The sequence below is a fragment of the Rousettus aegyptiacus genome, unplaced genomic scaffold (genome assembly GCF_014176215.1).
Source record: "Rousettus aegyptiacus isolate mRouAeg1 unplaced genomic scaffold, mRouAeg1.p scaffold_m13_p_2, whole genome shotgun sequence".
NCBI classification, from domain to species: Eukaryota; Metazoa; Chordata; class Mammalia; order Chiroptera; family Pteropodidae; genus Rousettus; species Rousettus aegyptiacus.
This window is the reverse complement of record NW_023416295.1, coordinates 29986008-29997340: the sequence shown is the minus strand read 5'-3', so window position 1 is coordinate 29997340 and position 11333 is coordinate 29986008. Positions and strand designations below refer to the sequence as shown.

The following is an 11333-nucleotide window of genomic DNA, read 5'->3' as shown; positions in this document are numbered from 1 at the left end:
TGGAAGAAAAGACATACATACTGTTAAAGGCTACAAAAAAAAGAAAGAAAGAAAGAAAAATTGACATTGAGCAGTTTGTTTTCTTCCCTATATATCGTAATAGTTAAGATAATGAACTATGGGACTACCTTACTAGGTTTGAATCCCAGATCTGTCACTAGTTAGCTGTGTGTTCTTGGGAATAGTAATAGTAATAGTATGTATCTTCTAGGGTTGTTGGAAAGATGAAATGAGTTAATACATGTACTCAGAGCAATGCTGGCATATAATTAGCGCTCAGTGTCTGTTGGCTTTTTTATTATTTACTTCTATTAGAAAAGCAGCTCGAGTGATTTAGTAAGGTGCTTTTAATTTGGTGTTCAAAATTTCTGGTTACAACTAATAGCTTAATAAGAATGTCCTGTTTGCACCATCATCAGGTTACTATCAGATCATGAGGCTGGTAGCAAAGAAAATGAGGATGGATTATCAATATATACTAGAAAACGTGCTTTTATCTCTAGGAAATATTGTCAGCACCCCAAAAGGCTTTTCTTTTTCGATATCTAAAATATATCGTAGGAAATTAATGAGTTTTCTCAATCTAATTTTTAGTGTCAGTTGTGACATCACAAAGCAAGCTCCCAGATGGCACCAGCTAAGCCCTTTATCAGCTTTTTAGCACCAATGCCAAACAAAATGGGCTCAGTGGTTTGACCAACATTTACATGCTAATGGGTAGGCCCTTAGAATGAAGTTAAGCAGAAAATCAGTTACCAGGTAACATTCCTCTAACCGAATTTTTTCAGATTTTAAATAGTAGTAAAAGAAAATAGCAAGTAACTAGTAAAATAGCAAGTAGTAAAGACACGACATGGACTTAGAAATGAAGAAACTGTTTCTGAAAAAGGGAATTATAAACCCAAATTTGCTTTCTATTTTTTTTTTGTCAAAAGTTGAGATTTCAGGAAAAGTTACTATTTTAAAGCAAATTTAGTTTTTACTTAAAGAGCAATACAGAATTCTAATGATTTTAGTCTTTTGTCCTCTGTGGAAGGCCCACTGGAAAGTATTCAGTTTCTCATTACTATCGCTAAGATGTTCGTCTGATCCAGACACTCCTTTTGTTCATTCTGCAGCTCTTCAGTCCGTCAAGCTTTCTGGAGAGCCTAATAACACAGTCGGGTTAAACCACATGGTCATAAAACTTATCATTGTATTATAGTCAAAGACTGTTTTTGTTTGTTTGTTTGTTTTAACAGAAACACATTTGACTATTCTTATTTCTTTAACGGCTTTATCCTAACCCAGGAACCAAACATCAGTCTGATAATAGATTAGCTCTAAGTGTGTGTCTACTTAAAGTAAAATATCTGGATGATAGGTATATTGAAGTGGACACATTTTCTCATCAATTTTGCTCAAACTCTATGTTAAATGACTTTTGACTTCTTCACCTCCAAAGCTTTTTCCTTCAGTCGTCCTCAGCCACCCACTCCTGTGGTTATTTCCTTGGCTTTGTCATCATAAAAACTGTACCACTCTGAAATCTTTACTTTAAGCACCTCATGCTTAGTTCACCAACTCTAGTGCTACTACTCAGCATGTCTTCCATCCTACGAAGACCTTCAGTCCAGTGACTGACTGTACCACCTTTCTGCTATCCATCATGTTTTCACTTTCCTCCTTAATCTAAATCAAATTTAAAATCCATGATTTGTATCATCATGTCCATTGAATGTCCCATGGTTCCATAGTTCCCCTTAGACTCACCTGGCAAAGTTCTATCCCTGCTTAAATTCCACTCCCAGGAGCAATTCAGACAAAGGAAGCAACTGAAACTTCTTCTTCTGTGACATTCCTTCTTTCCTAGATTTTGAAGGTATCTTGGTCTCTTGCTTTTCCTCCTGCGCTACTGGCACTCCTCAGTCTTCTCTGTTAGATCCTGATTTCTAAATTTATTTGGAATGCCCACAGTTCAGGAGTCTTCTTTCTCTTTGCATTTACTTCCAAGGCACTCTCTTCTAATAATCTGTAATTTTATATGACCCCAGACTCTCCATCAAACTCTAGACTGTTGAACTGACATACACCATCATCATATTCAGTCAACTCTACTTTTAAGAGTACCCAAATGTACCACATTCTCTCCATTTCCCTTGCAGCCACACCAATCCAAGCCACTATGTTTATTTGTCTAGATTATTGCAGTGACCACCTAATTGGTCCCTAAGGATTCTTCTCTTGCCTCCCTATAGCACCCAGAGTGATCTTTTACAAATGAAGTAGGACTACAGTCATTTTTCTGTTTAAATTTCTCTAGTGGAGAAATTTTTTTCACATTTCCTGGCTCATAAAATTTGATAAGATCTGGCTTCAGGTAACTCTTGACCTCATACTACCCTTCCCAGCTCCACAAGTCTCCAGCCACATTGGTTTCATTTCTGTTTCTGGAACTTGCCAAGTTCATTCCTGCCTTTGGATTTGGCACTGGCTGTTCTCTCTCCTTAGAATATTCTCTTCTCTGATCTTTACATGGCTGGCAACTTCTTGTCACTAAGATCTGAGTTTAAATGTTTGTAATTCTTAAGAAAACTAACTGTAAGATATAAAGTTCTCAGCTGTGCTGGGTGCTTTATCAACTGAATACATACACAAGTAAGTTTTTTAGATGCTAAGTACTGCTTCAATATTTTTACTTTTGAAAATTATAAAATTCTCCTGGAATATAAATATGCTTAGTTAAATTGTCAGTTAAAAGTGGAAAATGATATCCTAGAAATTGTCTGCCAGTGACTAGAAAACCATGTGAGACAATAATGCTGTCTGCAGATCTTGCTATGTGATGGTGGGTCAAGTGCCCCAGCAGGGCTTCCCCACCTGTGAAGTAAATACAATCATTCCTTGCTTAAGACAAAGGATGTACATGTGAGTTTAATAACAAAAGGATTCGATATTTGTCTCAAATCTATGCAGCACTTTTCTCCACTCACCTGCATGTGACCTCTCTTGGAAAAATCCACAACCAGGGAGCCTGTACACAGAATCGCTTCTGAAGTTCTTTTCCTTAAGCTTGTAAGTGCTCTTTACAAGCGAATATGTATTTAGAGCATGTTTATATAATCCCTTGTGAAAACAGATTGTAAAGTGTGGCTTGCTTCACAAATAATAAGTTGATGAAGAAATGATTCAGACACAAGAGGAGAGGAAGTAGATGAATGGCGAGGAGGGAGAGATTAGCGTCGAGGGCGCTTAGTGGCACACTGGGCTAGGAGGGACATAAAAGTACAGTAAATGCTAGTAGCAACCCCTCCTGCCCCATCATTGTGCTGGCCACAAATGCCCACACATTTCCAATCATTCCCTGGAGTGCCTGAATTAATGAATGGCACAGCCATTATCTGTGCTGCTTTATATTTTACAGCAAATGTACCTTCAGTATGAAATTTGCCAAAGAGACAATCCATACAGCACTTTTACCCACAATATTTTTATGTTATATTAATAGCCTTTTAGCTTCATGCCTTTGTGCCTTGCATACTAATTCTGGAACACATTATGTTAAGTGAAGAATAGATATACAGGATTCTTTATCTACTGAGTGGAACTAGAGAGAGGGATCTTTTGACAAGCATTTTGAAGACAAAGTGCCACATCAATGTTCAACATTATAATTACTGCAGTGGAGGCCATTATCCCCTTTCTGCTTGCTTATGAGACCACACATTAAATTAGAGGATCCCTATGTTTTTCTCGAAAGAGTAAAGTTAGGAAGTCAAGTAACAATTCCCTTAGCAATAACTAGGAAGAAGTTATCCTAATATGATGTTATACTCTGGAAGGACAATGTGTTACACCCAGGGTGACAGATAGCTTCTAAAATGTCTCTCGGTGATTCCTGCTTCCTGGTATTACACCCTTGGCAATTCCCTTCCTTTGCAAATAGGTTGGACCTAGTACTGGCTTCTAATGAATAGCATATGAGAGAAATGATGGAATGTCACTTCGAATTTCAGTTAAAATGCTGTGCGGTCTTGCTCTTTGTCTCTCTGGCTTTTCTTAGCTTCTTGCTCTCAGGAGGCAAGCTGCTATGTTGTGAGCTGCCCATCGGAAAGGACCATCTGGCAAGGAACAGAGGGCGGCCAACAGCCATCGAGGAACTAAAACTCTCAGTCCAAAAATCAATGAAGACTCCTGCCAACAACCGTTTGAGTGAGTTTTGAAATGAATCTTGCCCTGGTAAACGCCATGACTATAGCCTGTGGCAGAAGACCCAACTAAACAATGCCTGGACTCCTGACTCACAGGAATTGTGAGATAATAAATATTTGTTGTTTTTACTTACTAAGTTTTGGTGCACTTTGTTACATAGCATTAGATTACTAATATATCCCAGTCTGCTCTAAACTACAGAATCATACTCACCTGTGGTATGATTCAGGTTTTACAATCTTCAAGAATGAAAAGCACTCAGATTTGAATATTTGAATATGGACAGAGCAGAGTGCAAAACCTCTGAACAGCTCTAGCAAAAAAAACAAAAACAAAAACAAAAAAGCCCACAAAACATTATTTGGCAGGATGGCATAGACGATAGAACATCTATAGGGACAAGTTGTATATTCAGATCATTAATTATACAAATTACATAACTTCTCTGGAATTCAGTTTCTTCATGAAAAAGATGGATGAGATTGGGCTAGACAGTAAGAACTGCTAACATTCAATGACTGTGATTTGAGGAACTCAGCAAGGCCTCATCCCAAAACTTCTCTCCCATCAGCTGGAAACTTCACTTCTTTCCCATCGGCTGGGAAATTCTACAGATATCTTTAAGAATAGAAATAGTTGAAGGGTAGTAGTGACAGCAAGGAAAATAACCATGGTTGATTTCACAATTTTGACGACCTAGCAGACTTCTTCCTTTCTGATATATGTGATCTATACAATTAGTCACATTTCCCCGTACCTGAATGCAAGGAAGCTTAGAGCAAACTAAAGTCCATTCATAGCCATGTGTTAAGTTTTATGGTTTCCATATTTGCTTGTATTCTTTTTCCCTGTCTTAATTAGTCTAATTCTAGTTCATCATGGATCTTTTGTTGCAAGGCAGTTCAAATTCTTTATGGAAAGAGTCGAAAGCATAAATAAATATAATCAACACAAATAACATGTTTGAAATTTTTTCTCTGATTGTGATGATAGAAACAGAAATAGCAAATCTGGAGATGCACTTCTATCTTGATAATTTATTTTCAAAATTTAAAGCTAATTTGGTTTTGGTGGGGGGGACAAAGATTTAAATTAGCAGAATAACTAGCAAAATTATTATAAATTGGAAAAAATTAAAGACAGCACAAATCGCTACAATATTTGTACCGTTTTTATTTGTAAAAATAACCATCTGAATGCATTTCCATTGTATATTACAGTTAAGTACTTCATTACATTATTAGCATTCAGTAGTTGAAAAAGTATTAAACTGTGCTTGAGAAGATTCAGATTGGTTCAAAGTCATTCACTGAACTGAAAGTCATTTTCCTCATTTTTACAGTCATGACATTTACTAGAGTCATTCAACTCCAGTTTACATAAGAAAACATTACAGACAAAATCCCACTGAAATCATCAAACAATATTTTATGCTGTTACAAATATGTTATGCAAAATATAACACTGGCACCAGATTTGTATCATCGTGCTTTGCAAAGATATATTGCACATGCTAAAGCATAAAATATGTAGACAAACTACCAAACAAAGATATTTGCATTGAATTTTTAGATCACTGCATAAGAAACGCATAGAATTACATTTTGTACACACACTCAGATTGTCACTATCTTAAAACGCTTTTCCCCTATAACACTGACCTATGGTTTACAGTTTTGTAAGAAGAAAGCATTTTAGCACTGCAAAACTCAAACAACTCCTATAGATAACTTCGGCATTTTTATTTATTTAAAAGCAGGTAAAAGGGGAAATAGGAAAAAAGACACTTTATACATTCAAAGAAAGGTCGAAATGAAAACTCACTGGTATTATATTGCTCTGATAACACTCAAATGAAAAAATACAAAACGTTTCACAGAACATTTCCAGACTATACAAATATAAAAAGGCACTCTAACTTCATATTACAAGACAAAAAGGGGATGAGTTCTTCAACCAATGCAACAGATAAACAAACCAAGTTGCTCAACAGTACAAATAATAACTAGTGCAGCAAATCCATTTGATGTTCCTGTTCTAATTTAATAAGAAAATAATAAATCAAGCAGCTGTTTACTGCCTAAAGTACCAAAACATACGATGGTGCCCTTTTAGTAGTGATAAATAGAAATCCCCTGAGCTATTCACTGTAGAATCATAGCAGATTTTAGGCAATTTGGAGATAGTAATGTATTTACCAAGGATAGGCAGACACTGGCGAATAGGTTAAGTGCAAAGAAACATGATCCCTGTGGCTGTGGTTAAAATACAGTTCTAAAAATAACACATCCAGGTGAAAGCACTAAACAACTAAGACTCCATGAAAAGCACAATGTTTCATGGATTTTTTTTTTTCTCAGAAAGCTATGCTGCAAACCTAATTTTATTTCTAAGAGATGTACTTGAAAAAACAGAACTCAGAGTTTTTAAAGTCATTTCTTAAAGGAAAAAAAAAATTGCTCTTAGCGGGGAGGGAGAAAGAGGAGAGATTGGTTCAACGAACAGTTCATGGCGAGCATGATTTCATTTTGTTCCTTTGTCCTCCTCCTTTCTATCAGTGAGAGAGGGGGGGAAAGTCAAAACGCAGCTCCACGGAGATAATGTCGCAGGGCCATCAATGCTTTGCTGCAACGCTCCTTGTTCTCTGTGCTACTCTACAGGAAAAATGTTAACATCGCTTCACCATTAAAACAGGCATTTCATTTCCTGCTTTAAACGCCGACTGAGCGAGATTTCCATTCACTTCTAGAAAAAGACACCGCAGTATATCATGCTCCTTCAGTGTTGGATCTCCCTCATTTTCAGTGATTTGGTAAAGATAAGGTCATTATTGCTCATTAGCAATTCATCTACTTTAAAAAATTCATCTTCTCTAAACAAACGAAAAGGACAGAGGCAGGAGGGGAACAAAATGGCAAGAATTAAAAACACAATGTTTGTGGTGTTAACAATTTTCAGTGAAATTAATACCAATTCTATAAGTCTTCTGAACAAGTTCTCATTTGTGAAGAGCCCAACATGTTTTTAATTAAATCCAGGATATTAAGAGTAAGATTAAAGTCTTTTATAGTTAGATGAAAGTATAATACAATATCTGTATTTGATCCAGACATGATAGAACACTGTTTTAAAAATATCTCACATACACTGAAATAGAAATTTCCAGGGTGAAAATGGAACTGATTATAAAATGGTCATAGAATACCGCTCTAATGCAACATGCTTCTTTTCTGTCTCTTCCTCAAATGGAAAATAGCACTTGAGCTGGTGATTTTATTTCTCTTCTTGGTACATGTGCCCACACACCGATATCGTTTCCCATTAGGTTTTTGGGACCACGTGAGATTTCAGTGTATTTAGGATAATTTCTGTACCTTTCTTTTGGCCACCTTTGTGCATACGATCCACTATGTGCTTCAGTTTTCATCTGGCAAAAGAGCCTCCTCTGGCATAAGGACTCCACATGTCTTCTAAGCTCCAAGTTGGCTACAGCCTGGAGCTGGGAGATGGATGTTGTACCCCTCTCCAATCAAGGTGGGAAAGGTCCTGAGGGTTGGCCGGAAACCTTAGCAGTGGAAATGCTGGGCGTGGCCCCAGGACTGCTGGCTAGCCCAGGAGGGCCCTGTGCGTTTTTCTGCTTTTTGTTATTCCAAGTAAGACACATAGCAATTAAAAGAGAGAACAAAGGATGTTTCCTTGGCATTTGTTTCATTTCAAATAAATATAAGCACATTTACATCAAAAGTATATAAACATTTTCTCTACTTTGGCAAAAAAAATAAGCCGTGGTCAACACATCATCAGTTACAAATGTTAAGCCATGAACTAGAAATCTCTGTCATAAGAAATATAAAATAGAACAAAGACTGTTACGCAAAGAGATTATATTTTTAACTCCATAGAAAAGCTACTTCAGTCCTCAGTTTCATTTTGAAGGAAAACAATTTAAATCTTCCATTTTAGATTGAAGCATTTTGGTCCTCATGTATAGCTGGTTGATGAACTAGAGACGTGTGCGTGTGCGTGTGTGTGTGTGTGTGCGTGTGCGCGCGCATGTGTGTGTGTGTGTGTGTGTGTGCATAATTTTAAAACAGTCTTATTCTTCTTTTTGTACAGCTATTCCGGATGCGGAACGGGGTCCATTTGACCTAGAAGCTTTGGCAGAGGGAGCAGACACAGTATTCACCATGTTGATTTTACCATCAAGCAACTATCAATTAGCTTTAATTTCCACATCACCCATTTCTACCTCCTGCTTTCATTTTCTTTGTTCCCATTTGCAGTCTCACTTTTACTCACTTGACATGACCTTGACTGAGAAGCTCATTGAACATTTTGCTATTGATGAACAATGCCAATAGTCTTGATTTTTTTTAAAGGTTAGTATTTTGATTTAAGAATGAATCAATAAAGGGTAGTTTCATATTAAACTTGCATATGTCTCAAAGTTTTAGTACAATACAATTTTCACCTGAAATGTTATTAGATAGATTTGGATTCAATCACTCTGGTAAAAATAAGTCACAGGCTTGTTATGGGGAGCACTGGGTGCCATATTTGTTAAATAAGAAAAGCAAATTCAGTTTTTGCATTTTTCCCTTCATCTGGCAACTTTAACAAATAACCTTGGAAAGAAGTTCTGGATATTTAAATGTTTACTGTGGAGAAGATATGAATAATTAGACTCTCTTAAAAACATTATTACAGGCATTATTACTAAAGATGAACACTTTTACCTTTGGCTTCTAGTGAGGAAGTAAACATCAAAGTGAGAAGAGGTTTGAGGCATTTCCTATCCATCCCTTCTCTCCCCTCCCAGGGGACATGAATGTCACATTGATATACTTCTGAGAACTCACTGCCAAGTGAGTACATGAAAAAAAAAAACCTTTACAGGGAACAGTTCCCTCTCGGTGCATTATCCCCAAAGAAAAGAATCAAGTGCATTTTTTATTTCTTACTTAAAATGAGAGGTAGACTTTCACAGAAGTATCTTAGAGCTAAGGAAAACATGAAACAAATTAAAATTGGGGCCCATCTGTGTGAGTGCTTTGCCCTACAGCCTAGCTGCCCTCCCTTAGTTGAACTCTTCCTCTACTGGCTTCTGGAAGCTCGGGCCCATAATAATACTTGAACACAACGTAAACCTGGAATTCAAGCTTCTTTCCCTTTCTCCAACATGGTTGATCAAGGAAAGGCTTCTACAGTCCAAAGTCAGAATGTTTCCGAATCAGAATCATTTTCATTGTACCCATCCTCCGAGCCTACGTTGTTACTGCACAGGCTAACCATGCTACCCAGGTTGGAGAGGGTCGTTCTGCTCAAATTGTCTTTTTTAAAACAAACGAAGTTGACAGCCGTCATTGTACTGGAAGGAGAAAAAGGCATCATGGTAGCCAAAATGAGGGCCAGGCAGTCAGCCACATCTCTGTTAGGAGCACAAGCCAGGGCCGGGGTATGACCTGGGCGTAAATGCAGACAAGGCAGTGGTTAGTCCGAGAAGTCCAGAGGCTGCATGAGCATTCCACAGTACATCCCAACGACCTCACACGCGGAGATGTATGTCGAGTTAGAAAACATGCCAGGCAAAAGGAGGAGTTACTTCCCACAAGTCATGCTAGGGGTGAGGCTAGAGGGGACGAGAGGGAGAGACAATGTATGGAGGGTTTTTGTTGTTGTTTTGTTGTTGTTTTTTCAGCTTACATGACAGTGAAAAGCACGACATTATCTGAAGTTAGGCAGAATTCTAGTCTTCATCTAGTGAACAGAAACACGAGGGGTGAGGGTGGGACACAAATTCACAAAAAACAGCAACAGGACAACCAGGAAGGTGTTTCCACACGCACACCATGCGCCTCAGGCTTGGGCCAGAGCACTCTCATTCTGAGAACAATGACTTTCCATTGCAGGTAATCGTGTGCCGGATCAGAAAAGGTACTAAAAATCAGATGTCTGTAAAAGTCGAGTCACGCAGCTTTGTCACTTTATATTAAGTATATACCAGTTGACTGACTGGTTCTAGAAAAATGGAATCATTTGAGTAGATCAGACACAGAAAAACACTGGTTGTTTGTAATCATGTACTATCATTTAAAAGACACATAACAGAATTTAAAAAAAAAATAGCAATACGGCCAACAAAGTCCTAAATCCTAAATGTAACAGATGTGGGAAAATTGCCATGGTTGACATATAGTTGTGTCATTCTCTCCCATTTAGACTTGATGGTCCAGTCCAGAAGGGAAAACTATCTCGATGAACAAAACAGGTTCCATGGGGAGATAAATGAATTCTTTGATGTAATTACTATTTTATTCTACCTTGAATCTGCCATTCTGAAATGGTTAGCCTGTCCTCTCTGCTGGCCAAAGTTCCTACTACTACTTACTCATTTTTTCAGAGAAACTGGCTCCATAAAACCTAACTTACGTTGTTTTATTTATCAGCACTTGACCTCATTCTGCTTCCTGCTTTGCTCTCCTTAACAGATTATTTCTTCTCTGGTATAGAAGCAAATAAGAATGGACAGATATCATAACATTCTGTTACACAAAGTTCTGTGATGAGTAAAGGAATTACGATTTTAATGCTGCACAAAATTGCCCCAAATGTCCCCAGGCTTTTGGAATGCAGCTAATCACTGAGACAGGCCATAGTTCTCTGGCCCAAGGTCACTACTGGATGAACCTCAGCTGTATCTGACTTATACGAGAGAAGCAAAACTATTGCAATCTGGTCTTAGTCATTTCGGAGAAAAACTGTAGGCTTCTGCATGCCAACCATAAAGTATATAATGGTAATAAGAGGGTGAGGGAAGTGTGGCAGGAAAACCAAGGAGATGGAGTAATAGAAAACTTTTGCACCTCCTAGATGAGTCAGGTTGGGGACAGAGCAGGGTACATGCCAGGATAAATGGGGCCGCAAAACCAAAACTAATAGGAGTTAGCTAATGATGTAATATGGTGCTTACTTCTGAGAAATAGGCATGAGCTGCTAATTCCAATACCTGTAATAAGCAGTTAATTGAGTTACGTCAATACATTTTATTATACTTTAATTAAATGCCACAATTAGTGCCATATTTAAAAAATTACTTAATTCATAAATATCCAGAAGTTCCTCTTTTGCTCCCCAAAATTAAT

At 37.6% G+C, this 11333-nt stretch overlaps 1 protein-coding gene across 11 annotated transcripts in view; it reads right to left on the bottom strand.

The window, feature by feature from the left end:
• Window positions 1-917: 917 nt before the first annotated feature.
• The window catches only part of ANKRD44 (ankyrin repeat domain 44), a 274950-nt gene continuing 264534 nt past the window's right edge, over window positions 918-11333 (bottom strand). For 4 of the 11 annotated variants that reach the window (XM_036236647.1, XM_036236648.1, XM_036236649.1 and 1 more), the window contains exon 28: window positions 918-9653. In XM_036236647.1, the coding sequence (XP_036092540.1) occupies window positions 9406-9653 (248 nt within the window). In that variant the 3' untranslated portion in view covers window positions 918-9405. Of the gene's footprint in view, window positions 11198-11333 lie in introns of all 11 variants that reach the window. The other 7 variants (XM_036236653.1, XM_036236654.1, XM_036236657.1 and 4 more) reach the window with 3 other exon arrangements.